The 27,115-nt window shown below is 37.8% G+C and overlaps 1 protein-coding gene across 1 annotated transcript in view; it reads left to right on the top strand.

Annotated features, from left to right (window-relative positions):
- The first annotated feature begins 2,035 nt into the window (after positions 1-2,035).
- The window catches only part of LOC140147845 (glutamine--tRNA ligase-like), a 43,436-nt gene continuing 18,356 nt past the window's right edge, over positions 2,036-27,115 (top strand). Inside the window, exons 1-11 of the mRNA XM_072169602.1 lie at positions 2,036-2,153; positions 6,406-6,556; positions 11,570-11,679; positions 13,317-13,392; positions 15,989-16,134; positions 19,891-20,038; positions 21,024-21,109; positions 22,353-22,439; positions 23,226-23,404; positions 24,566-24,674; positions 25,795-25,925. Of these exons, the coding sequence (XP_072025703.1) occupies positions 2,037-2,153; positions 6,406-6,556; positions 11,570-11,679; positions 13,317-13,392; positions 15,989-16,134; positions 19,891-20,038; positions 21,024-21,109; positions 22,353-22,439; positions 23,226-23,404; positions 24,566-24,674; positions 25,795-25,925 (1,340 nt within the window). The 5' untranslated portion in view covers position 2,036. The remainder of the gene's footprint in view (positions 2,154-6,405; positions 6,557-11,569; positions 11,680-13,316; positions 13,393-15,988; positions 16,135-19,890; positions 20,039-21,023; positions 21,110-22,352; positions 22,440-23,225; positions 23,405-24,565; positions 24,675-25,794; positions 25,926-27,115) is intronic.

Raw genomic sequence — 27,115 nt, 5'->3', positions numbered from 1 at the left:
AAATCTGTTAACAAATTTCATTTCACTTGAGTGAAGTTTATAATTTTAATAAATTCATTTCCGTCGCTATTTTTTCTCCTTATTCTCCAAAAGAAAACCTATTCGTTTATAGCCTAAATTTTCATTTTTTTGATGTTTCATGGTATAAAACATCTAAATGTGACTATTCAACTATTCATTTATTCATTTATTCATTTATTCATTCATTCATTCACTTTCATTCATTCATTCATTCATTCATTCATATTTTTAATTTCATCAATCATTATTATTCATTCAGAAAAGTAAATTGCAATATTTACAAAATTGGATGAATGATACAATAGCTTTACAATTATCACTTGTTGGGAGTGAAATTGTAAAATAATGCACACGTACTGAGATGTTGATGCGTCCAATGCACTCCCCCCCCCCCCTCCATCTCAGTACAAGTGCAAAATTTTGTACAATTTCTCGAGCAATACGGTAAGTGATGCGCATTTATTACCTATTTCATACACGAGAAAAAATCCCGTAATATTTTTATAACAAAATTGCCACAAAAAATGTTGGAAAATGAAAGCAAATGTATATCCACCAGCAAAAAAATGAACGCGTCCGAAAGCACTGGCACTGCGCGTACTACGCTGAGTACTTGCTCTGATAATTTGGTTCTCACTGTCTAGGAGTGTATGAATGTCATATTAAAAAAACCTTGATAAAGATGAGACCAATTGCAAAGAATGCACATAATTTGATTGGTTTTTGGGTGTAGGCCTATAGGGTAGGCCTTACTATCCCAAAATAGCAGGCCCCTAACCAGGATTTATTTGGGGGGCGGGGGCCTGATTTTGAAAAAAGTAGATTTTTTTCAAAATTTGGACTAGGGGTGGATTTTGAAAAAGTGGACTTTTTTTTTTAATATGAACCTTTTTTGACCAAAAAGGCTTAGGGGCTGTGCAATAATTATGAGCCCTGGGGAAGGTAAAATTGGCAATTTTTGGCAAGCCGAGAGGGGGGGGCAAGCGATTTTGGCACACATTCTTGGGGCACCTTCTAAATAAAACGCTCAGGCTTAGGAAAACCGTGCAGAAACGCTTAAATATGCAAATTTTCCAGATCGCTGCGCTCACAATATGTATATAGACCATAATAAGGTTTGCAAATTGGCACTTTGGGAGCCAACAAATTTGGCATGTGCAAGGGGGGGGGGGGACACAGCCCCTTAAAAAGCTTCTATTTTGGGGTGATTTTTTCACTCGCTTCGCTTGCAAATCGGACTTTTTGGGCCTTTGGCAATTGGGGGGCGTTCTCCCCCAGCCCCCACCCCTAACTATTCTAATCGAAAAATACGGATCTTTGGGTGACAGAGCATGTGTTCAAAAAATATGGGGTCTCCTACATACGCATCACATCCAAAGTTGGAGTTCCCCCCCCCCCCCCCCCACCCCCGGAATGGGGTCATTGGAAATTGGGTGTCATTGACCAATGACCATCAAAAAAAACCTTTCCGAGCAAAAATGTGCAAAGCCATTTTAGCCCGGGCATTTTAGAGCGTTTTATTAAAGGTGCCCCACTTTCACCTCCCTCCCTCTTGCCAAAATTGCTAAAATTTCTTGCCCCCCCCCCCCATTTGGGAGAGGCTCACTGCACAGCCCCTTGGCCTCTCCTCTCTCTCAGGCCTCATAATATCATCATTTCATTTGAATTTGAATTTTTTTATGGTTTTATTTATAAAAATCTATTTATTTATTTATTTATTTATTTATCATTTTTATTTATTTTTTTATTATTATTATTTATTTATTTATTTATTTTTTTTAATCATTATTATTATTATTATTATTATTATAGTGTTATTATTATTATCATTATTATTATAATTATTATTATTATTATGCTTATTATTATTATTATTATTATTATTATTATTATTATTATTTATATTATTATTTATTTTATTACTTGAGATTGCATCATCCTTGAGTACATTTTGCGATTGGGCGATTTCATGTGAATTTTAGGGATTGGCAACTCGGCCCAATTCACCATCAATCATGGCGACTGAGGAGCTCGTGAAACTTTTCACAGGTATAGGTTTGAGTGACCAGAAGGCGAAGGAAACGATTAAAAATGAATCGTTAGCAGCAGAATTGAAGCAAGTCATTGCAGAGGTTAGTTGGTGTTATTAGATCTTAAATTTAGGGTCGCAAACGTATTAAATTTGCTTGGGGCTTCATGAGCTGCTACACCGTACACGTACACGGTTGCCGAATTCAACAACCTTGGCTTTTTTAAGCTTACTACAATCCAAGTTCTTTAAGGTTACACAAAGAAACGTATAAAAGACGTATAAAGTTGTTCTCTAAAACGAAGTTTTCTAAGCAATTAAATATCGCAGTCAGTCAAGTTTTTTATTTTTTCGGTTTTGTAGTGTCCCTGACCCTGGTCTGGACCTAGAGACCTAGTAAATGCTAGGTTAGGATCAGTAGGTCTAGGATCATTCATGGTTGACCGAAAAAAAAAATGTATTTTGATACTTTGTTTCATGTCATACTCTATTAATGATATAGACAATGCATTTTGAATTTGACATTAATACTACATGTAGACGAGTACGTAGGGGGCCTATATGACAAAAAAAAATTGTTACATTACCCGGGCAGGGTATTTCCTGCCCGGGTAATGTAATCTCGGGCGGGTACCCGCTAGCCGACCCGAAAAATGCCAGCACAATCTGACTTGTTTATTCCTTGATTTACATACCGGTAACCTTGAAAAAGTTGGAAGTTCAAACAAAATTGTATATAACATTCGTCCGAATAAAAAAATATGATTATCATTTTATCAATTATGATGTTGATGGCCCTCTCGATCGTTGCTCGCTTTATGCATGCTTGTTCAAATCTGAGACGAATATACCTATATTCGTCTCAGGTTCAAATGATATGCTGCTAGCAATGCACTGCATTTTTGTACCGCAAAAGTGAAGTCTTTTTCCAATAATTTAATTTTCAAGAATATTTCCAACCAGCTTTAAAAACACAGAAAATTTTGAAGTTCATAATTTGTTTTTTGAAAAGGAACAAATATTAATGTAGGCCTTCATCATCTTCCGCTGAGCAATAGGCCTACAACATCATGTGGTGTAAAACATCCAACCCCATCATTGAATATATCCCACTGTAGGTGCTTTTACGGGGGTGTTTTGCAGATTTAAGGTTTACATTCATTTTCCATCATATTTCTTAAGGGTGGTGCAATAATTATGTGTACCCCGGGGTGAATTATAGGGGGCAAAGATTTTTGGCAGGCCAAAAGGGGGGGCAAGCATTTTTGGCAGGTCGAAGGGGGGGTCAAGCGATTTTTGGCAGGTCGAAGGGGGGGCAAGCAATTTTTGGCACAGATATTTTGGGCACCGTTTCTATATTACGCCCTAAAAAGGCGTAGCACGTTTAACACGTTAAAATATGCTAAATTTCCTGCTCGCTGCACTCGCATTATATGTTAAGACAATTTAAGGTTTTAAATTCGGGTTCCCCAAAATCTTGCATGTGTAAGGGGGGGGCAAAGATTTTTGTACGTCAAAGGGGGGGCAAAGGTTTTTAGTAGCGTCGAAAGGGGGGGCAAAGGTTTTTGGCACGGCCAAAGGGGGGGGGCAGCGATTTTGGCAGACCATTTTGAGAATTCACCCCGGTACACATAATTATTGCACCACCCCCTAATTAGTCATCATTAAAAGATCAGTATGGAATTACTGTAATTATTCAAACATAATTAATAATGTGTGCATATTTTCCAATATTTATAAAGAATTAGTATTAATAAAATATATCATCCCAGTCAGGTGAATGTCACATTCCAAAACAATTTCCCATTCATATGGTAATTAGAAATAAACAACTAAACAAGAGGCCCTCAACAGAAATAAACAAGGAAAATAGAGAAAAAAATTAAAAGTAAAATATGTTAAAAGGGCATTTCATGATCCACAGCATCATCCCCCACTTTTCTCAAAAAAAGTTGAGATTTTTATATCACTAGATACCTCTGGCTACATAATGTTTATTTACAAAATATTTCTTGCAGATTAATTCGTTTAGCAAAGATATCGTAAAATGTGAATTTCGTTCTGGTATACCAGAACGAAATTACAACACATTGTCTATGGAGCAGTGTAATACACATAATCATGCATAACTCGCAAGCGCAAAATTGGAATCAACTGAAATTTTGGGAATAAGCTTTTTTCGTGGATATCTACCGTATTTCGTCAAATAGTCGCCCCCCCCAAATAAATGCCACCCACCACTTTTTTCAACCAAGATGTTTCAAAAATGCTGATATTTCCATGCTATCTTGTGTAGTAAGCTTACCAAGTTGCGCACATGGTCGATAATAGCGTCAATAATTGGCGAAAATCTGGATCAGAAACCCGGAAGTGACCCAGAAGTCAGTGTTTCTAGTTCATAGTTTGTCATTTTAGCGCGTGTTTTTAGTTTACCGGTACCTAATGATTTTAACGGGAATTATCATTCTAAAATTGACCTTGAATAAACGTCCCCCCTTGAGAAAATGTAACGCCCCCGGGGGCGTTTATTTGAAAATACGGTACTGAAAAATCATAAAAAGAGGATGCTAGGATCACAAAATACTCCTTTAAATACTTAGCCCTAGTTTGGAGGTAGAAATTGTTTAAAATGTATTTTGGGATCGTTTAATAGATTTATTGCCAGCAGTTTGAGGAAAAAAATGGCGGCCTGGTTACACTCGGCCGACACGATGTTTACTTGAAAGATGTATAGTGAAGCATTTTGCCAAATCAGGGATCACAACATTCGGCTGTGTTTACTTCAGCGAATCCGACTACATTTTGAATGCTACGGTCTCTAGCCTAGAATGTGAAGCTATCGGTGAGCAAATTCTTGGCTAGACTTCTCGAACAAGTATGGCCGAGTGGATAGAGCGTTGGACTTCAAACCTATTCATTTTTGTGGGTTCAAATCCCCTTGTGGCTGAATTCGGGGTTTACCTCTTTTCTCGTTTTTACTTCCTTTCTTCCTTCTTTTCTTTCTCCTTTTCTTTTTTCATTTCTTTCTTTCTTTTTCTTTCTCTCTCTTTCATTCTTTTTTCACTTTTTCTTTATTCTTTCTTGGTCCTTGGACTTTCTTTTTAGCTTTATTTGATTGATTCGCTGACTGAATTGATTGATTGTTTTTCACTTTATATAATTCAGAAATTTGTAGGCCTGCTAAGTCTGTCTTGTTGAATATTCTTCCCAAATTCGATTTCTTTTTTATATTGTTGTTGATGTTAATGTTGTACCCTATTACATTGTAATCAGGGGAATATTATATCAGCATTGATTTATTTCATCAAAGATATCAAGGCTATAAATATAAATTCAAAATTAACACATTTTCCAGACGGATGGCGTAGCTTCATGGGGGCAGGCATAGGGGCCAGAGGAAGTGCCCCCAATCAATTTTAAAATTGATAAAATCCTTATGAAAATTGCCGAAAACGGCTTGTGCCCCCCAGCATCCAGCCCGATGCGCCCCTCATGACCCCCCCTCCGACCTAGCTCCGCCGGGCACGAGCTGAGCCAAGTTTCATGTCTTGACCGTGGATCGATATAAGTAGGCCTACGTCCCGTTACGCTTATTCATTTTCTGCATGGCTGTTTCTGTTATGAACTTACGCCCCTCTGAAATCAAGCACATGAAAAACCCTTGGCTAACCTTAAGAAAATCGCACAATTGATGTGAATAATCATTTCACTTGGTCAAATGGTATTTAAAGTATGCAGTCTTATTGGTCAGTATCATAAGCCGTTGCGGTCTTTCGGTACATTCATAAAATTTCAATGTTTTTTCCACCATCATGATCATCGAGCATGTCGAGTTACGATAGCCCTAGAACTCTGGCCATAGTATCCGTTTTTACTTCTACTAAGGCCAGAGGCACTTACATTGAAAAATTTGTAGAGCATGCTTGAACGATCCAGTACAAAATGCTTGCCCCTATATACATATCTTACTTGTCACCCATGTGCTATCATTTTTGAGAAAAATGCAAAAATAGGCACAAAATTGGGCAGGGGTGTAGTACCCCCTTAAAGTTGGGGTTACAAAATGAGCAGTAGCGGGTACCCCTCTAGGACCAAGCAATCGATCACAGACTCAATAATGAATGACATTATTGTTTTGATTGGGTCCAAAGCTATGAGAAGAGATTTCCCCCAGAATGGAATATGACGAGCTAAAATTATCGACATTGGAAGTAATAATGAGAAAATATTAAATAAACACGAACAACACAGTGAGTATTTCATAATTAATTTCGTTGTGTTTTGACAAATCTCTGAAAGTACTAAATTTACACGAGAACAATTAAAAATTGCACATGTATGTATTCTCTGTTTAGGCAAGCAAGCATAATGGTGGCTGCAGTATCAGCAAGTCAACAGGTACGCTGCTGTATCACATAACCACTCGTCTGAAAACTAAGAACAAACTGAGCTATCTCATTGGCTATGTGATGTCAGAGAAGATCACATCAGAAACCCAGCTGACAGGTGAGTGTACTTGGGCCAAAATCAAATAAATTTGTGTTTCCGGTAACCGGCCTGTCACTGTTTTTTGGTGCTATCAAAAAAAATTTGGGGAAAAAAAAAATCAATTTTTTCAATAATCGTCCGTGTTGAAATTCTGATGAAGTTGTTGGAAATCACATTTATTTTATTTTGCCCACTGATTTTTGACAATATAAATAGATAGGCTACTGTTCTGGGCTAGATTCAAGTGTAAAATTTGACAAAATTTATCCATAAAATAGACATTTTTTCCTTTCCTCCATCCCAATTTTTCAGAGCATGTTACCGGAAACAAAATTTTATTTTTAGTAGTCCTTGATTGCACGGTAATTAGTGGGATTTGTTTAATGCTTTGCATCGTGGGTCATACATGTAGGCTCCAACATAAAAAGGTCCCAGTTTTGAGATATTTTCTAAAAATATCAAGAGCTATCTCAAGAACCACTGAACCAATAGTGAGCTTGTTTGTACTCATTTTAATGCATTTTTCATGCTGATTCCAATATGGGCATGAAAATGTACAATTCTGGATTTATTGATTTTTTTAAAAAGAAAATTTGAAACTTTGAGAGGGGGTTAATATTCATTGGAGTTAATGATAGCTCATTAACCGAGTGAACAATAGCTCATTAACCGAGTTAATGAGCTATTGTTCACTCAGTTAATGAGCTATTGATCACTCGATATTGTTCACTCGGTTAATGAGCTATTGTTCACTCGGTTAATGAGCTATTGTTCTCTCGGTTAATGAGCTATTGATCACTCGGTTAATGAGCTATTGATCACTCGGTTAATGAGCTATTGATCACTCGGTTAATGAGCTATTGATCACTCGGTTAATGAGCTATTGTTCACTCGGTTAATGAGCTATTGTTCACTCGGTTAATGAGCTATTGTTCTCTCGGTTAATGAGCTATTGATCACTCGGTTAATGAGCTATTGATCACTCGGTTAATGAGCTATTGATCACTCGGTTAATGAGCTATTGTTCACTCGGTTAATGAGCTATTGTTCACTCGGTTAATGAGCTATTGTTCACTCGGTTAATGAGCTATTGTTCACTTTCGGTTAATGAGCTATTGTTCACTCGGTTAATGAGCTATTGTTCACTTTCGGTTAATGAGCTATTGTTCACTTTCGGTTAATGAGCTATTGTTCACTCGGTTAATGAGCTATTGTTCACTCGGTTAATGAGCTATTGTTCACTCGGTTAATGAGCTATTGTTCACTTGGTTAATGAGCTATTGTTCACTTTCGGTTAATGAGCTATTGTTCACTCGGTTAATGAGCTATTGTTCACTTTCGGTTAATGAGCTATTGTTCACTCGGTTAATGAGCTATTGTTCACTCGGTTAATGAGCTATTGTTCGCTCGGTTAATGAGCTATTGTTCACTCGGTTAATGAGCTATTGATCACTCGGTTAATGAGCTATTGTTCTCTCGGTTAATGAGCTATTGTTCACTCGGTTAATGAGCTATTGTTCACTCGGTTAATGAGCTATTGATCACTCGGTTAATGAGCTATTGTTCTCTCGGTTAATGAGCTATTGTTCACTCGATTAATGAGCTATTGTTCACTTGGTTAATGAGCTATTGTTCACTCGGTTAATGAGCTATTGTTCACTCGGTTAATGAGCTATTGTTCACTCGGTTAATGAGCTATTGATCACTCGGTTAATGAGCTATTGATCACTCGGTTAATGAGCTATTGTTCACTCGGTTAATGAGCTATTGTTCACTTTCGGTTAATGAGCTATTGTTCACTCGGTTAATGAGCTATTGATCACTTTCGGTTAATGAGCTATTGTTCACTCGGTTAATGAGCTATTGTTCACTTTCGGTTAATGAGCTATTGTTCTCTCGGTTAATGAGCTATTGATCACTCGGTTAATGAGCTATTGATCACTCGGTTAATGAGCTATTGATCACTCGGTTAATGAGCTATTGTTCACTCGGTTAATGAGCTCTTGTTCACTCGGTTAATGAGCTATTGTTCACTCGGTTAATGAGCTATTGTTCACTTTCGGTTAATGAGCTATTGTTCACTCGGTTAATGAGCTATTGTTCACTCGTTTAATGAGCTATTGTTCACTCGGTTAATGAGCTATTGTTCACTCGGTTAATGAGCTATTGTTCACTCGGTTAATGAGCTATTGTTCACTCGGTTAACGCGGCTGTGTACTCTAGCCATTGTTTCTTTCTCAAAATTGAGGTTTTATGATATGTTTGTACCTTGTTATGTTTTTTATAAATACAAGGAATGAAAATCCAGATTTGTAAACTCCAACTGCAATATTTTAAGGATTTTATTTCACTATTCCACTCGTGTTTGAAATTGAAAAGGAAAGAAAATCTTTGTTGACCAGCAAGGTACACGCACGCAACAACTCATCGCGTATGCGTGTCGCGCAATTTGTTAACGCACAAATCGCGACGCTTATCTGCACGCTACAAGCGCATCTTATGGAAACACCACGGAAGCAATGATTTCACAAAAAAACCTAGTGGTCAAATGGCTCCGTTTTAGCTGATAAAATGTGGGTTTTTTTTCAAGTTCTTTCCCCCGATTTAAATATCAAGTTATGAATGGATTTCGCTCAAACTTCTCAAGGGGCTGTGGATTTACCCGATGTTCACGCAATATAAGTTACAAAAACAAAAACTGTCGCATTCTCCTGTGAGATTCGATGAAAGTGCAAAATGTGACCACTTTAAACTTCAACGGCCATTATTTCAATGTTCATTTTCTCGGTAAAATGACGATTTAGGTAGTACCACGATAACTCAATAAATACAGCATCTAAATACAGCATCTATAGGTAAGCAAATATGATCATCGTAAAAAGTATGATCAACTCAAGAAACTGTTTTCTCATTTTTTTATATTTTGGTCTATTTCCGATTTTGGGCATCATTTTGGGCAAATAGGCGTTTTTGAATTTTAAAAAGTTCATTTTGATGCCTTATATGGTCAATGTCTCAAAAAATAAGGCCAATATCAAAAAAATAAAAAAAAGCGTTTTTGGAATGGAGCCTCAAGATTGAGCTAAAACAAAATAAAATATTTTGGAAAGAGTGTTTTTTGTTATGATGTACCTAACAAATATTGCCAAAAACTCACCTTTTGTGATTTTCTTCAAAATTGTTGTTTTTACCCCAAATCTGTATTTATATTAAGATTTATTGATGTCTTGCCTTCATAAAAATGTATACTTTTATATGTTTTATGAATAATTACAAAGTTATTGCACTTTTACTACATGCATGTCTGAGAGTACACAGCCACCTTAATGAGCTATTGTTCACTCGGTTAATGAGCTATTGTTCACTCGGTTAATGAGCTATTGTTCACTCGGTTAATGAGCTATTGTTCACTCGGTTAATGAGCTATTGTTCACTCGGTTAATGAGCTATTGTTCACTCGGTTAATGAGCTATTGATCACTCGGTTAATGAGCTATTGATCACTCGGTTAATGAGCTATTGTTCACTCGGTTAATGAGCTATTGTTCACTCGGTTAATGAGCTATTGTTCACTCGGTTAATGAGCTATTGTTCACTCGGTTAATGAGCTATTGTTCACTCGGTTAATGAGCTATTGTTCACTCGGTTAATGAGCTATTGTTCACTCGGTTAATGAGCTATTGTTCACTCAATGAGCTATTGTTCACTCGGTTAATGAGCTATTGTTCACTCGGTTAATGAGCTATTGTTCACTCGGTTAATGAGCTATTGTTCACTCGGTTAATGAGCTATTGTTCACTCGGTTAATGAGCTATTGTTCTCCCATCTTTATGGGAAGCTAGTAGGTAGAACTAGTATGCTGTGCAGATTTCTTTAAAAATATCATATTCATTCATATTTATTTCTATTAAAAAACAAAGCTAAAGAAATTATACATATTGTAAGCAAGCTCATTTTGAAGGAAAAAGCTGGAAGAGTGGAAAACCAAAAGACCTACAAATGTAAGAGGTTGAATAAATATATGAACGGAGCATTGAAATTGGCATCAAAGAGGAACATTAACAGTAGTATATCAATATTTCATAGCAGTGTTGGAATTTGAGCAGGATATAAATTACATGCAGTCTGTCTGGTTGAAACTATCAAGTTAATATTCTCCAATAACACTTGTATTGACCTTACGTCTTTCATGTGAAGACAATGGGATTTGCTGAGAAGATGCACAGGAAAATTAGTGCGGCAATTTTACTATTCAACTCTGACTATTCAAGTTTGTCACAAGTAGACCATAGTGCAAAGTCAAAACATGGCATTTTTTTGCAAAGATTGTTTTTAATATCCTGAATCATTATTGACAAACTACTCTGCTGTGATCTCAAAATTATAATAATGTTCAGCTTTAATGAGATTAGTTTTATGCTGGTTTCATACTTTCTGCCGCTTGCCGCCGAGGGGCATGACGCTTCATCATGCCGCTTGTACTTGTCTGCAAGCAGAGCGGCACACCGCTGAGCGGTAGCGGCATGACTCTGAAAGCCATTCTTGCCGCTCAGCACCGCTCCAAAATCGTATTTTGTTCTCATACGTCAGAGCGGCACCGCTCCTAGTTGATTTTAATTCAACTCACAGCCGTGCTGCCGCTGCGGTAAACCGGTGGAGTGATCGATATATCGGCTTGCCGCTGGTCACCGCTAGCATTTCCGGTGTGACTGCGCAGTGAAGTAAAACCATCTTCAGAGCGGCAAAGCGGCAGGAAAGTATGAAACCAGCATGATAGTCTCCCAAAACGAGATTATTTTGTTACAGACCAATGTAAGACTAAAGTATTATATTATCATTATTATTATTAATATTATGTACAACAATTAATGTGAGGGGCTGCTTCTAGGTATAATCAAATAACACTAAATGTGGATTGATGAATCTTATAAATGTTGTGATAATTTTATGATAATTAGTGGCATGCAACATCACCTCATCAAATTAACAACATTTTAAACCAAAAGTCCTGTTAATCCTTTTCTTTTTACAGCTGCTGTTGATTATTTTAAAAGCAACCCTCTAGACCCTGTAGACCAAGCTGCCTTTGAGGAAGCCTGCGGTGTTGGAGTGGTCATCAGTCCTGATCAGATTGAAGATGTGGTATGTATGGGCTAGTCCAGTTGAAATCCATACTACACCCCTATGGAAAAATGACCTTAATCTCCCACACAGAGGGGTGTAGATTTAAAAATGAAGTCACCCATTTAAAAAATCCCATTTGAAATACGCACTCCCATCTGTGGAAGATTATTAAGGCCATGCCTTCCATAGGGGGTGTATTACAGATTGAGAGTACAATACCATAGTAGGATGCCCCTTTATGAACAGCCCTTTTCAGAGCCACCAAATCTTCACTAGGAAAGGGGCACCCATAATGGCTCTTTTCGACTGACCTTAGGAAGAACAATTTCATTGATTTGGGCCTCTATGATGAAATAAAGCTTCCTATCCTATCCAACCATCTCTTTAGTAGATGAGGGGCAAGTTACACTATCATTGGGCAGGAGGCATCCCATTTATGATAATCTGTAGACAAGGGGTAGTCTGCATGCAGAACTCTCATTTGTTATATCCTGAAAAAGTCCGAGCTAATTCTGACAAAAGCTCAACAGTTTTATACTTGAAACCCTTAATTTGTATAATGAATACTCCTCGTAAAAGCCTATCCGTAAAAGCCTGCCGTTCCATGAGGTGATTCTGATTCTTAAAAAAGTTGTTTATAGTAGCTTTAATCAACCCTATTAATTGCAATCATTATTGATTGCTTGTACTAACCCCATGAGAACTACCTGACGATTGGTTAAACAGAAGTTTTCATTATCAATTGGACCAATCATCAACATTGTTAGAATTATTTCACCTCACAAAAAAATTGGGGTGAATTATTTGTAACACTCCATTCTGATTGGTGATTAAAGTGAAGATACCATGTAATTGATCAATCAGAGGCAATGTTACATCGGCAGGTAGTGCTCAGGGGGTTAAGGTGGTTTTAAATTCAAATTAAAGATCTATGGATCGTTTTCATCTTTGGCACAGAAGAAGATAATAATTTTTAAAAATTTTCGGCAGTGTTTTCAGCACCCCCTACCTCCTCTGATTATTCCTCTCCAGGGACCAGAAATTTCAGACCTGGATACTGCCCTCATACGGTTGAAATTGCACATGTCCAAATAAATAAAAAGAAAGTTACCCACAAATAAGAACATCACGAATGACCTCTGCTGATTTTCCCGTAAAAAGTTTGTAAGTAATATGGAATCTGTGGCCAAAAAACAAAAATTTCACTTTGACCCCCCCTCCCCCTGGGGGAATTCCACTGAGATTTTTTTACGGAAAGATCAGTGGAGGTGCGCAGGAATATGACTCAACATGTGAGTATACTTTTATTGGGACAAATGAAGTGATTTGGGAAAAAACAGGAAAAACAACTTTCAATGTGATTGGTCAGAAGCCTGGCAACGGTTTTATTACCTTCATAACATGGCCAACATATCCCTACATAAGTACAAACTCACTTGAGATTGTATCATAAAAGGTTTTGGAGATATTTGCAAAAATGTTGATGATTTCCCTAAACCTTGCCTTTAACACCACCTTAAGAGAAACTCTAGTGAACACAATATTTTCCCAACTGTTTTTGCCTATATCTCTCACATACTCTTGTCAGTATTAAGGCAAGTTTGTGCTAAGCTACATAGATTTGTTAATTGGATTCCGAATTGACATTTCTGTAGGTGGAAGAAGTTCTTGAGAAACACAAAGACGGTTTGAATCAGAAGAGGTACCACTACAATATGGGCATCATTATGGGTAAGTGTAAGCCTAAGTACGGTCCAACCTCCCTTATCTAGACCTCTTTGATATGGATCTCTCTGCTATTCAGATGTGTGAATTTCACGTTGACATCCTAACTTCATGATCTGAATTAAAAGCATTCAGACAACATCTATGTTGCATCATATGTCACTCAAATACTATCTTTCAGTGTTATTACCCCATGTTGAGTAATATTTTGTTGTTCCAATTTTGACACTTTGATCATTCAATAGAGAATTACACATAATTCACTTACATGGATTTTTCATTTGTATCTGGCCAATGTTATCCGGTCCCATCATGGCCGGATAAAAGAAGGACTATAGTGTTTTGTTGGTGATGGATATTATGGGAAATACTATTGAGGCCTGGAAATGCATTGGTACTATAATTGAAGACAGAATTAAAAAGACTAGTTTGTGTCTGACGTCATCTGTCAATCAACATTGGGCATGGTTGGTTTACAAGTGTCGTGATGTTGAATTTCTGAATGTTGCAGTAAAACAGCCTGCCTTATGGTTAATTTTGAACCTTCAAATATACAAACCGTCTCAAAAGTTAGGTCTTCAAGTTTATAGTAGGAAACTTTCTTTCCTAAAGGCACCATGTCAACAATGCCTAGAAAAGTTGCTTTTGTGCCTTGTAAAGGGGTAAAAGTACGTAATTTTTCGCCATTTTCTGTGATTTCTTTTCTCGGATCAGCACCAGATGAATCGACCTTCCTTTTACGTACTATTAACCAATCAAGGGGTGTATTGGGTTTGATTGACAGCAAACTAGTCTTTTTAATTTTTTTGTCTTTTTAATTATTAACTGGAACTGAATAGCAAAGCGTCAATTTTCAAAAGCAGTTACATGTACCGTATTGTGGAATTGATGTGTGTGAGCAGTTTGTTTTAGATTTTAACTGGTAAGAGAACAGCTCTTGTTTCATTTGGAAAAATCACTTGGAATTGGTGAGCAAAAGTAACATTGGAGTGTCAATTCAATTCTACAATGCTATACTCCCATCCTACAATGTACTGTTGATTTCCAGGATTTGGTGTTGATCATTCATTTGATCTACAATAGAGTATGATGCAACTTTCACACAAGTGATGCAACTGGCTGTATGTTGACTTTGAATGTATGATGCAACTATTAAGCAACTGGTTTAGTATTGACCTTGAAATTGCTGGCTTTCAAAACACAGTTGCCAGTAATTGCATTGACTTTGTAATTTTAGTTAAAGGTCCGTAACCCGATCGACAGCATCATCCCCGATTTTTTTCATTGTTGATGAGGTTTTGGTATCACATAATAGATACTATTTTTCTCATTACTATCCTGAAATTTGACGCTCCAAGTCGATGTATTTCGGAGAAATCATGAATCACAGCGGTTTTTACAGGTATACCAGATTGTAAACAATGGTAAATACTTTGGATTTCTGGGAGAGAATTATGAACGAAATATCAGTCACCGCAAACAGCTACTTTGGTTTCAAGCGTCATACACATTCTGTGAAAAAGCGAACCACACTAACTGCTGAGGAGACGGTGCGCCGTATATAGTTATGAAAACGGTAACAGTAAGCGTGGTGTGCTAAATAGCTCAATTGACTAGCGCGTTTGTTTTTTACCTGAGAGGTACCCGGTTCAAAACCCGGTCTCGGAAGGTTTTTTTTCCTCTCCATTTTACCCAAACTTTTTTATATTCATTTGAAATGTACATATTGCAAGGGGAAATATATTTTGTTTCCTTTTTTTCTGAAACGGTACGAAAAAAAAAAACATTTTCCGTTCAATACGGGCCGGGCATTGTACAGCATGTCAGCATTCGTCATTGCCTGCCCAGAATGCAATTCACGATACCAAGGTATTGGATTGCAAATTTGGCTATTTATTCACATTTACGCTGAAAATGCTCTCGTTTTTCACAAAGCAGCATAAAGGAGGCGATATTTGATATTATTATGTAATTTTAAAGACAATCCATATCCAAAACCAATAGGGTTACCCCCTTTAAGTAGGTAATGGGGATACGCATCCTGCACAAGAACAAATAAACGCAATGGGGAACAATTGCTTGCTACAAGAGGAAACTGAATATAATTAATAAGAAAGAAAGAACAGTTTGCCAACCCAAAGTGTTACAATTAAACATGACAACGAATAAACACAAATCCCGACCGGCACACAACCCAGCTTGAAAAAATAAGCAAGGGAATGTGTGGCATGGGATTCGAACCCACAACCTTCCGATCACTAGACGGACGCTCTATCCATTAGGTTACCAGCTCCCTGATAAACAATGGTTAAAGCTGGTCTATTGTAGCCAGTCGAGGTATACAATACACACAAACAAATATTAGGCAACTACACAAGTACAGGATATCATAACTGATGCTTAATCACTTCCCCAGCATAATACAAGTTAAGTAGGTACTGGCAATTTTACTTTTATTATAATTTAACTATGTTTATACATAGTTGCCAGTAATTGCTTGCTTTTAAAACATAGTTCTTAACAATCGCATTTTCTTTGGCTTTCAAAACATAGTTCCCATTATAAATTTAAGGCCATTTTCATTTTGTTTGATTTTGACTAGCTGAAGCTCGTCAGAAATTGAAGTGGGCTGATGGTAAGGCCATCAAGAGTGAGGTTGATATGCAAGTGTTGGATCTACTTGGACCTAAGACTGAAGCTGATCTACAGAAACCTGCTAAGGTGAAGGGCGATGCCAAACGCAATGAGGTGATGGTGAATTAACATGTGTTAACTGATACTGTGTTTGTCTTTCTGTCTGTCTGTCCGTCCGTCCGTCTGTCCGTCCGTCTGTCTGTCTGTGTGGGTGGCAGCTGTCTGTGCATAAACTAAGCCATGTTTGTTTATCATTAGCCCACCCAGGTTTATACAGGGATGTAAGTTTTCTGTATTTTTACAGAATTCAGGTTTTTTTGTAGTCCAAAATTACGCAATTTCTTTTATTTTCAGCCCATTTTGGGGTTTTTTAGCCAAAATTTACGCATTTTTTCCCCAATTTTCTGTATTTGTTTTTCAGGGTTACTTACATCCCTGATAATAGGTATTATTGTTGTTTACAAAGTTTTGGAAACTGAGAAGCAGATCAAATTCATAAAGCAAGGACATTTTGAACTCTTTGAATTCCCAGTGGGCTGCCATGTCTTTATGTCAAATTTAGGATGAACATATTTATTGCCCATTAATTGTCCCCACCTAATGAGTAGTTTAAAACAGCACTATGAAATGAGCACTGACTGTATAGATGTATAGGCCAAAAAAAATAAGGGTTTGTCTCAAAGCTCACGTGTGGTTTGAAAACAAATGCGAAAAGCGATTTTTTTTTTTATTCCCGACTTTTTTCATGGTATTTGGAGAAAAAAAATCTGATTTTCTAAAAAAAAAAAAAATTTTGAAATAAAAAAAAATTCTGCATTTCTTTTTTTCCAAATCTCACAAATTTACAAATGCGCGCGTGAGCTATGAGACAAACATTTTTTTTTTTGCCATATGTCATGTGTGTACAGATATATGAATGGATGTGTGTGACAAAAATGTCAACCTTGAATTAGGTAGCTATTTCCACTTGAAACCCTTGGTCGATTGTAACCCAACTTGGATCATATGTAGAGCATGACAAAAATGGATAGCTAAGTGTTTAGATGGTCTATGAGCTGCTGTTTGTAAATACCCTGAGACAGAAGCGGATCAACGGAATAAACAGTACCATATTGTACATTTTATGCTTTTCAAACATGTAAAACATTTTTTTAGTAAATACTTACGCTCCTGTAGTTTTTCTCTTGGTGCTGGTATTTAACAATCTTGATTAAACAAATGTAAAATGCTGAAATAAAATTAAACTATTACTCAAAGCAGAAAATTAGTTCACCTGAGAGCTTTCGGAATGTATCACTAAATTCCTTGTTCACTCGGTAGATGGAGTGGTGAAAGATGCTTGTTACTGGTCAAAGACCGTCGAACCTTGACGCGAGTCACGTGACATGCTCTGATGCAGTAAAGAGTTGTAAGCTCCGGATAGTTGGCTGTGGTGGCCCTGGTCTTTGTTCAAATCACTTTTGCTGGTCTGATGTGAAATTTAACATGCACTTAATCAATGCGACATAAAACCTAGTCAGCGTTTTATCATTTTTGTCTCGCCTGAATGTTCAGGGAGAGACTTAGTAATCACTATGGTGTGTGTGTGTCCGTGTGTGTGGGGGGGGGTGTGCGTGTGTGCGTTCGGAAAAAGCTTGTGAACGCGTTGGGGTGAGAACCGTAAGTGCTATGATGACGAAACTTTATAGGGGGTAGCATGACCAAAGGGTGTCGACCTGATTAGATTTTGAGCGCAAAATATGGTAATTAAGTACCTAATTTGCATAATTTATGCGTAATAAGCAAAATACCTTGTGAACAGATTATCTGGAGATCCGTATGGGGTACAGTGGCGTAACTTGGTGGGGAGTAGCATGGCCAGATGTTCTCGACCTGATTAGATTTTCAGCGCAAAATATGCTAATTAAGTACCTAATTTGCATAATTTATGCGTATTTGATGCGTATCAAGCAAAAAAACCTTGTGAACAGCTTATCTGGAGATCCGTATGGGGTACAGTGACGTAACTTGGTGGGGAGTAAGCGTGGCCAGATGTTCTCGACCTGATTAGATTTTCAGCGCAAAATATGCTAATTAAGTACCTAATTTGCATAATTTATGCGTATTTGATGCGTATCAAGCAAAAACCCTTGTGAACAGCTTATCTGGAGATCCGTATGGGGTACAGTGACCTAACTTGGTGGGGAGTAGCGGGGCCAGAGGTTCTCGACCTGATTAGATTTTGAGCGTAAAATATGGTAATTAAGTACCTAATTTGCATAATATATGCGTAATAAGCAAAATACCTTGTAAACAGATTATCTGGAGATCCGTATGGGGTACAGTGACGTAACTTGGTGGGGAGTTATGTGGCCAGAGGTTCTCGGACCTGATTAGATTTTCATGAGGTCAAAGGTCACATACAAGGTCAAATGTCAACTGAGGTCACCAAATCTTTTAATAATTAATTTTCAACTGTGCATCACATATCCCAAAAACAGCTTGATCGATCATGTAATTAAGGAAATATGACGACTTTAAGATAGTCGCTTTCTTTGTAAAGTATAGCAAAGTAGCACTTTCAATGAGTGATAACTCGTAAAGGAAGCATCTTTCTGTTTTGATTTATTTGATGAAATAGTTCTTTGGTATTGCCAAATTTGATTTTTCAGCGCAACATACTTTATCCAATTTCGTGAGGTCAAAGGTCACATACAAGGTCAAAGGTCAACTGAGGTCACCAAATCTTTTAATAATTAATTTTCAACTGTGCATCACATATCCCAATAACAGCTTGATCGGTCATGTAATTAAGGAAATATGACGACTTTAAGATAGTCGCTTAAAGTATAGCAAAGTAGCACTTTCAATGAGTGATAACTCGTAAAGGAAGCATCTTTCTGTTTTGATTTATTACTTTGATGAAATAGTTCTTTGGTTTTGCCAAATTTTTGGAAGGTCATTACGGGGTCATCCGAGGTCAAATTAGTAAAAACTGTCGTATGGGCATGAAACTTGGTGGGTACAGTCATCATTTAAAGCCAAATTTTTGGAAGGTCATTTTGGGGTCACCAGGGGTCATCTGAGGTCAAATTAGTAAAAACTGTCTTATGGACATGAAACTTGGTGGGTACAGTCAACATTTCAAGCCAAATTTTTGGAAGGTCATTTCAGGGTCATCTGAGGTCAAATTAGTAAAAACTGTTGGATGGACATGAAACTTGGTGGGTACAGTCAACATTTAAAGCCAAATTTTTGGAAGGTCATTTTGAGGTTAACAGGGTCATCTGAGGTCAAATTAGTAAAACTGTCGGATGGGCATGAAACTTGATGGATACAGTCAACATTTAAAGCCAAATTTTTAGAAGGTCATTTCGAGGCCACCAGGGGTTATCTGAGGTCAAATTAGTAAAAACTGTCGTATGGGCATGAAACTTAGCACGAGTGGTACAGTCAACATTTAGAGCCAAAATTTTAGAAGGTCATTTCAGGGCCACCAGGGGTCATCTGAGGTCATATTAGTAAAAATTGTTGCATGGGCATGAAACTTGGTGGGTACAGTTACCATCGGCCAGATAATCGTGCCCAGCCGATAACCGCCAAATTCATTTACCTCTCTACCAACAGTTATCGCAAAAGCAGGCGGTCACAAAAGCAGGCGAGACTCGTGGTTCGAGAACCGCCTTGTTGTGCTCAGAGGTCAGGTTTCTTTTCTTTTTTTAGCAAAATTATATTAATAAACGAACCCATGGTTGATAGGTTGGTGATTGATAACCACAAATAATAGAAGGGTTGTTTAGTGGTACATGTATATAAGAAGGAGGGACAAGAGAATACTTGTTCAACATGAATTTCTAACAACCTTAAGTTCGTCACATTGTATTGTTACAGGAACCTAAGCAGCCAAAGCAGAAGAAAGGAAAGAGTAAAGAAGACATGAGGAAAACAGAACAAGAGAAAGATTTAGTGTCCCCTGAAGACTTACCAGAAGAAACCATTGATCACTTAATGACAGAGGGACTCAAGTTTCATAAACCAGGTACAAAAGTTTTCAATGTATAGGATGGCCCTGAAAGAACTTTTTTACCAGCTAGGTTAAATTCCATAAGCTATATTATTGCCTAATATGTTTTGTCTTGTTTTGTGGTTTTCCTTTTCATTAAAGGGCATATACTGCTCGGACAACATCATATCATTGGCAAGCTAATATTATGAGGACAATGAAAATTTTTTGAGAAAATAAGTCGTTTAAAATTGATATTCCGCAAAACCCAACTGTAAGCGGTGAGTTCCTTCGAACGAGACAGATTTGACCTAGTGAAACTAGTGTGATGTCATAAAATGAAGCGTGCCAGCTTTGAGAAAATGGACTGTCAACATTCTCAAAGCACAGAACATAATTATACAGTTTTTGTTATCAGAATATATATATATTAGTAAATTGTGATATTACAATTTATATGTATATCAAGTTCTTTTGTTCGAACCTTCACGATTTCTCATCGTGCAAGGTCGCCCATAATACACATGACTGAATGTCAAAAGAGCTCATATCGAGGGCTCATGTGTATGTAACATGACTCTTCATTTACTGTGACGTCACCAGTCGCTTTGAACGGGGGAAGGACCGTACGAGGCAACATTTTATCTTTTTTTCAGGAGAAATATGAATAAAAAAATTGCAACGAGTGTCTTCGAATGGAGTTAAATTTGTTTTTGCAATAGATTTGTTTGAAATATTGTTAGTGTTTTTTGCCCAAGTTTACACATCTTCTTTGATGAACTGAAGTTTTGAAACAATGGTGAAACACTTTGTTTTCAAGTGAGTATTCACACATGTTGGTAGATAAAGAGCAGTTTTAAACAGCCATTCAACACAAAGGTCATATCAGGTCAACTCCATTACAGCATCTCTGGAGTTCTCCTGATGAAGATGTGTTCTTATGTCATTTATATTAGTCTTCATTCCCTTTGTGTTGAATGACTGTTTAAACTTCAATTGACACTGAAATATTGTTTTGCAGGAGAGAATTTTACCCAGGATGGCTACGTTGTCACTCCAAAGACCATGGATCTGATCAAAGAACACTTGAAGAAAACTGGGGGGAATGTAAGTTACATGCAAAGTTTAGACTATTCTAGCTGAAGTCCATACACCCTGTATGGAAGACATGACCATAATCTCACAAACATGGAGTGTGAATTTCAAATGGGGTTGCCTGAGGAGGTGACTCTATTTGAAATCTACACCCTCTGTGTGGGAGATTAAGGTCATGTCTTCCATAGGGCACAGTGTCATCGCCCCGATATCTTCATGGCAGAAATCGCCATGAATCATGGTAGGTTGAATCCACCGCCATGCATGGCCATTTTGTTCCGACCTGTTTAATAGTTTTGAGATGCCGAAGGACATCTGACTAAGGCTACTGACAATTGCCCGGTGACTGACCTCGCTGTGTGTGAGTCGAGCATGGTACGCCATAGGTCATATGCTTTTAGACTACCCACAATTGGCCTATACACTGTGCTAAATAATTGGGCACATATAAAATCAGAATTATTGTCAGTTTTTGAATTCAAGACGCAAGCTTCTTTCTCAAGACGCAAGCTAACGACTATCATATCTGTTCAACACATATTCAAGTGCAAGGAACCACATCTGGTTTCTTTAGACGAAATCATTTACAGGAGATATTCATCATTTTCTACCCCGGTATCCAAAGATTTTCGCCTGAATATCAAAATCGTGCATAGCACATTCACGTGTATCGATCCCGGGTATTGATTTTAGTATCTCTGGTGTACCAAGTAATTATTAGCCAGGCGATGTCGGTGTGTAGGGTGTGTATCTATAAAAGTTACATATTGTTACAATAAATTAAAATCTGAGCTATAAATATGTGAAGCAATTAGAAGTTTTTATACAACATTTTCTGGCAGTTTACAGATGCTACCTTTTGATGCAAATCCCATCAAAATTGGACATCTGGTTACTGAGCAATTTATCAATGGCTGAAAACAATATAAAACAAAAGAATTTGAACACTATTTTGCCAATACCTCAAAAACAATATTAGTAACATCCGACTAATTCCACTTGATCACGTCACAAGGGTTTGAAGTATTGCACTATTCCAAATAGAAGACTCTTGGGGAAGGCACAGATAAAATTGTAACTCAACCAATCTATAAATTCCATCCTAATAAGTTGGATATTATCTGTGATTTTTACTCCATGACTTATGATCCATTTCATTTCAGTTTTGCCTTCCAATTCGGCCTTTGCACAGATCCGCAAGAGGAAGTGAGAAATATGCTATTTTTAAAATTTTTAACCTTTTTGTTTGTTCTAGGTTTATACACGATTCCCGCCAGAGCCCAATGGAATCTTGCACATAGGCCATGCCAAGGCTATTAATTTCAACTTTGGATATGCAAAGGTAAGCTTTTCTACAACCAGGGACAATTTAATTGTCTATCGTATAGATTATCTTGGAAGCGGCGGTCTGACAGGGCTGTCATATTCATCGGAAGGGGGGGTCATGTATATGCGATGTGACCAGAGTCAATTAGTTGATGTCCCCATAGCTCACTCTGTTTGCTCTTTTTTCTCTCTACCCTTCTTTCGTTCTCCATCTTTCTTTCTTTCTATCCTGTGTTTACGTTCCGTGTTTGAGACCATGGCATTCGCATCTAGAGCAAACCAATGTGTACATAGCCATTGCGTGTGTAAAGCCCACACACATCACACGCAATAACAGAGTCTGGTAGTCCTTAGCAACAAAACTTTCCCATAAAACATCCTCACTGCATTCATCTCGCATACTACACATCTCAACATTTGTATAGTGTTTTATCCAGTGTTTGTTATGCAAGAACAGAAGTACTAAAAAGGAATGTTTTGATTATCTGGATCAGTTGCGTAGCCAAGGGGGGCCGGTGAAAAAAAATAGGGTTAATAATAGACTATTTTTTACCCAGGGTGACAGAAAAAGGGGAGAATTGTAAAATAATGATGAAAAATTGTGAATGATACATTAAAATTTAGTGTTTTTATGTTGTTACCGCCTATTATCCTTTTTTTTTTTTTTTTGGGTCAACAAAATTATCACAACTTCCGTCGGCAAAAAATATTTCCGTCGGTCCATTTACAAGTTGTGCCCCCCCCCCATTTCCAAAATCCTGGCTATACCACTGATCTGGATAGTCTCTGTCTTTGATTGTAGGCCCACGATGGTGTGTGCTACTTGAGGTACGATGACACCAATCCTGAGAAAGAAGAAGAGAAGTTCTTCACTGGTATTCTGGCCATGGTGAGATGGCTTGGCTATGAACCATGGAAGATTACACACGCATCCGATAACTTCCAGCAGTTGTATGAATGGGCAATAGAACTCATTAAAAGGTTTGGAATACATGCTTGTCAATCTAAACATACGAGTTAAGATATGAACTTTGATTAGAGGTTAATACCGTATTTCCTCGAATAAACGCCCCCGGGGGCGTTGCATTTTCCAAATGGGGAGCGTTTATTAGAGGTCATTTTTAGAACGATAATTCCTTAGAATTATTAGGTAAGCTTAAAACTCGCACTGAAATGACAAACTATGAACTAGAAACACTGACTTCTGGTTATCGCTGATTATCGACGCTATTACCGACCATGTGTGCAACTTGGTAAGTTTAATACTAGACAAGAAACATGGAAATATCAGCATTTTTGAAACATCTTGGTTGAAAAAAGTGGTGGGGCGTTTATTTGAGGGGGCGACTATTCGAGGAAATACGGTAGTGATGCAACAATGTGCTTTTGGATGTTGTGAAAAATGTCAAATATGTTGCTTGGAACTGACAAGAATATCTTGAGGAACACTGCATACCCAATGTACAAACAAAAGCTAAATGTATTTGTCACAATAATTAAAGAGTAACTAATTCAAAGTCATAAACCTCATTCATTCATAACCTTGCTTTTCAATTTCGTGATTACATTTTCTTCTTTCAAATATTCAAAATAAATGTCACTACACTTGATAAGGCAGTTACCTACCTATGCTCAGTGTTGCCAAAACATTTTTGCTCGCCATGCCGCGGTAAAAGAGTCTCAAGTAATACTGGATATTTGGGCGGATTGATCCAAATTTAGAAAACAAATCACATAATTGGGCGAAAAAGCACTTGACTTAAAAACTTCAGGTAGTTAATGGGATGTTACGGACTGATCAATAAATGGTCACAAAACCCTTTGTAATTGAAATTTAGAGCTTCTGAGACTCAAAATCTTTATAAATTGGCTAAATTCGAAGGAAAATACATCAAACTACTGCCGCGACCTAACTTTTTCAAAGTAGCCCAATTTTAGGCAAGTAGCAGTGCACAGTTTTTTTGAGTCGCAGCAAGTGATTGATAAGTAGCCCAATTGTGCACCTAAGGCACGGCATTGGTATCACTGCCTATGCTCCTGCCCATAATGAGTACATGTATTTATTGATACCTGAAAGAGCGATGAGCAAACAGTAATAATTTGTGCTTGTATTGTGTTACTTTCTTTGTGTCGCATTACCAGGGACCTTGCTTATGTATGTCACCAGAGACCCGAAGAATTGAAAGGATTCAATACACCAGATTCACCATGGAGAGAGAGGCCTATTGGAGAATCACTCAGGCTCTTTGAGGTACAATAGAATTTTCACTACAAGATTCGTATTTTCACTACAAGATTCGTATTAGGCCCGCTGGCACCTGCACAGGTACATGGTCGCTGTTACTTGGCTGGTACTGTGCAGTACCAGGGTAGTGCCATGTGCAGTACCACTGCTGGTAGGTCCTGTGCAGTAGCAGCAGTGGTACTGTGTAGGTACCCTGTGTGTACCAGTCAGGTAACTTGGTGATCCTGTGCAGGTGGCCCCAATAGAAATCTTGTACTGTTAATAGCATGGCTGCAGCATTATTTTGTTCACGACCCCAACCGAGGTCACAGCCCACTGGTTTGGGAAACCCTGCCCTATGTTAATTCTTTAGATTACAAAACATTCCAGAAATGTCCATGTTTTTATGAGTCTGTTCCCTTCCTTTGTTATTGATGATGTTGCTTTTATTAAGAGAGTTGAATCATTTGCACATAATTTATTCCTTTATCAAAGTGCTGTGGTGTAAACATTATATTAGTGATAGTGCTATCAGGCACTGAAAGACTGTTGGCAAGAGCGTAATAATCATCTTATGTACTTACCTAGAACAGTTACTGATCATTAGGGCCGATGTCGGCACCGTTTTTTGATGTCGACATGTCGACATATTTCGTATCTTGACGTCGACATACATTTGGGTTCCGTAAAAATACCAGGACTTTTTTTTTCATGATTTTAGGAATATTTTTAAAATTTTAACCTAAATATATCTAGAAACACAGTCGGCAATTTCAGCAAAAACCAAGATGGCCGTCTTCATAGCGAGCTGGTAGCGATAATGTGTACAATTTACACCGGAAAACAAAGCAAAACACTGCCAAAAGTATGACTCCTGAAGGTAAATAACATGAAAAGTTGGCGAAATAGTAGGTAAAAGATAAGATTTAGCATTGCATTTTGTTGAAAATGCATTGGAAATGGCCAATATTTTGAGTGAAAATGAGCTTGCCTGACGAAGTTTTACTGGGCCATTGTCTGAGCAATATGTCGCCATGGACGAAGTTATGTCTATATGTTGACATAATTCTCTTTGTCAACAGGATTCCGACAAAGGACCTGTCGACACCGGCCTTACTGATCATAATTCACCAATTCTGTTTTTCAGGATATGAAGAAAGGCAAGATTGGTGAAGGAGAGGCCACACTACGTATGAAAACCACACTAGAGGAGGGCAAGAAAGACCCAGTAGCTTATAGGATTAAATTCACACCTCATCATCGGACCAAAGATGAATGGTAAGCAGGCCAGCAAATAATACCCATTAGTAAATATCAGAGAGGCCACACTACGCATGAAAACCACACTAGAGGAGGGCAAGAAAGACCCAGTAGCTTATAGGATTAAATTCGCACCACATCATCGAACCAAAGATGAATGGTAAGCAGGCCAGCAAATAATACCCAATAGTAAATATCAGAGAGGCCACACTACGCATGAAAACCACACTAGAGGAGGGCAAGAAAGACCCAGTAGCTTAAATTCACACCTCATCATCGAACCAAAGATGAATGGTAAGCAGGCCAGCAAATAATACCCATTAGTAAATTTCAGAGAAGCCACCCTACATGTGAAAACCACACTAGAGGAGGGCAAGAAAGACCCAGTAGCTTAAATTCACACCACATCATCGAACCAAAGATGAATGGTAAGCAAGCCAGCAAATAATACCCATTAGTAAATTTCAGAGAAGCCACACTACATGTGAAAACCACACTAGAGGAGGGCAAGAAAGACCCAGTAGCTTAAATTCACACCTCATCATCGAACCAAAGATGAATGGTAAGCAAGCCAGCAAATAATACCCATTAGTAAATATCAGAGAGGCCACACTACGCATGAAAACCACACTAGAGGAGGGCAAGAAAGACCCAGTAGCTTAAATTCACACCTCATCATCGAACCAAAGATGAATGGTAAGCAAGCCAGCAAATAATACCCATTAGTAAATTTCAGAGAAGCCACCCTACATGTGAAAACCACACTAGAGGAGGGCAAGAAAGACCCAGTAGCTTAAATTCACACCACATCATCGAACCAAAGATGAATGGTAAGCAAGCCAGCAAATAATACCCATTAGTAAATTTCAGAGAAGCCACCCTACATGTGAAAACCACACTAGAGGAGGGCAAGAAAGACCCAGTAGCTTAAATTCACACCACATCATCGAACCAAAGATGAATGGTAAGCAAGCCAGCAAATAATACCCATTAGTAAATTTCAGAGAAGCCACCCTACATGTGAAAACCACACTAGAGGAGGGCAAGAAAGACCCAGTAGCTTAAATTCACACCTCATCATCGAACCAAAGATGAATGGTAAGCAAGCCAGCAAATAATACCCATTAGTAAATATCAGAGAGGCCACACTACGCATGAAAACCACACTAGAGGAGGGCAAGAAAGACCCAGTAGCTTAAATTCACACC

Source organism: Amphiura filiformis, chromosome 3 (assembly GCF_039555335.1).
Source record: "Amphiura filiformis chromosome 3, Afil_fr2py, whole genome shotgun sequence".
Lineage (NCBI taxonomy): Eukaryota > Metazoa > Echinodermata > Ophiuroidea > Amphilepidida > Amphiuridae > Amphiura > Amphiura filiformis.
The sequence above is the reverse complement of the archived record's forward strand: the minus strand, read 5'-3'. Positions and strand labels throughout refer to the sequence as shown.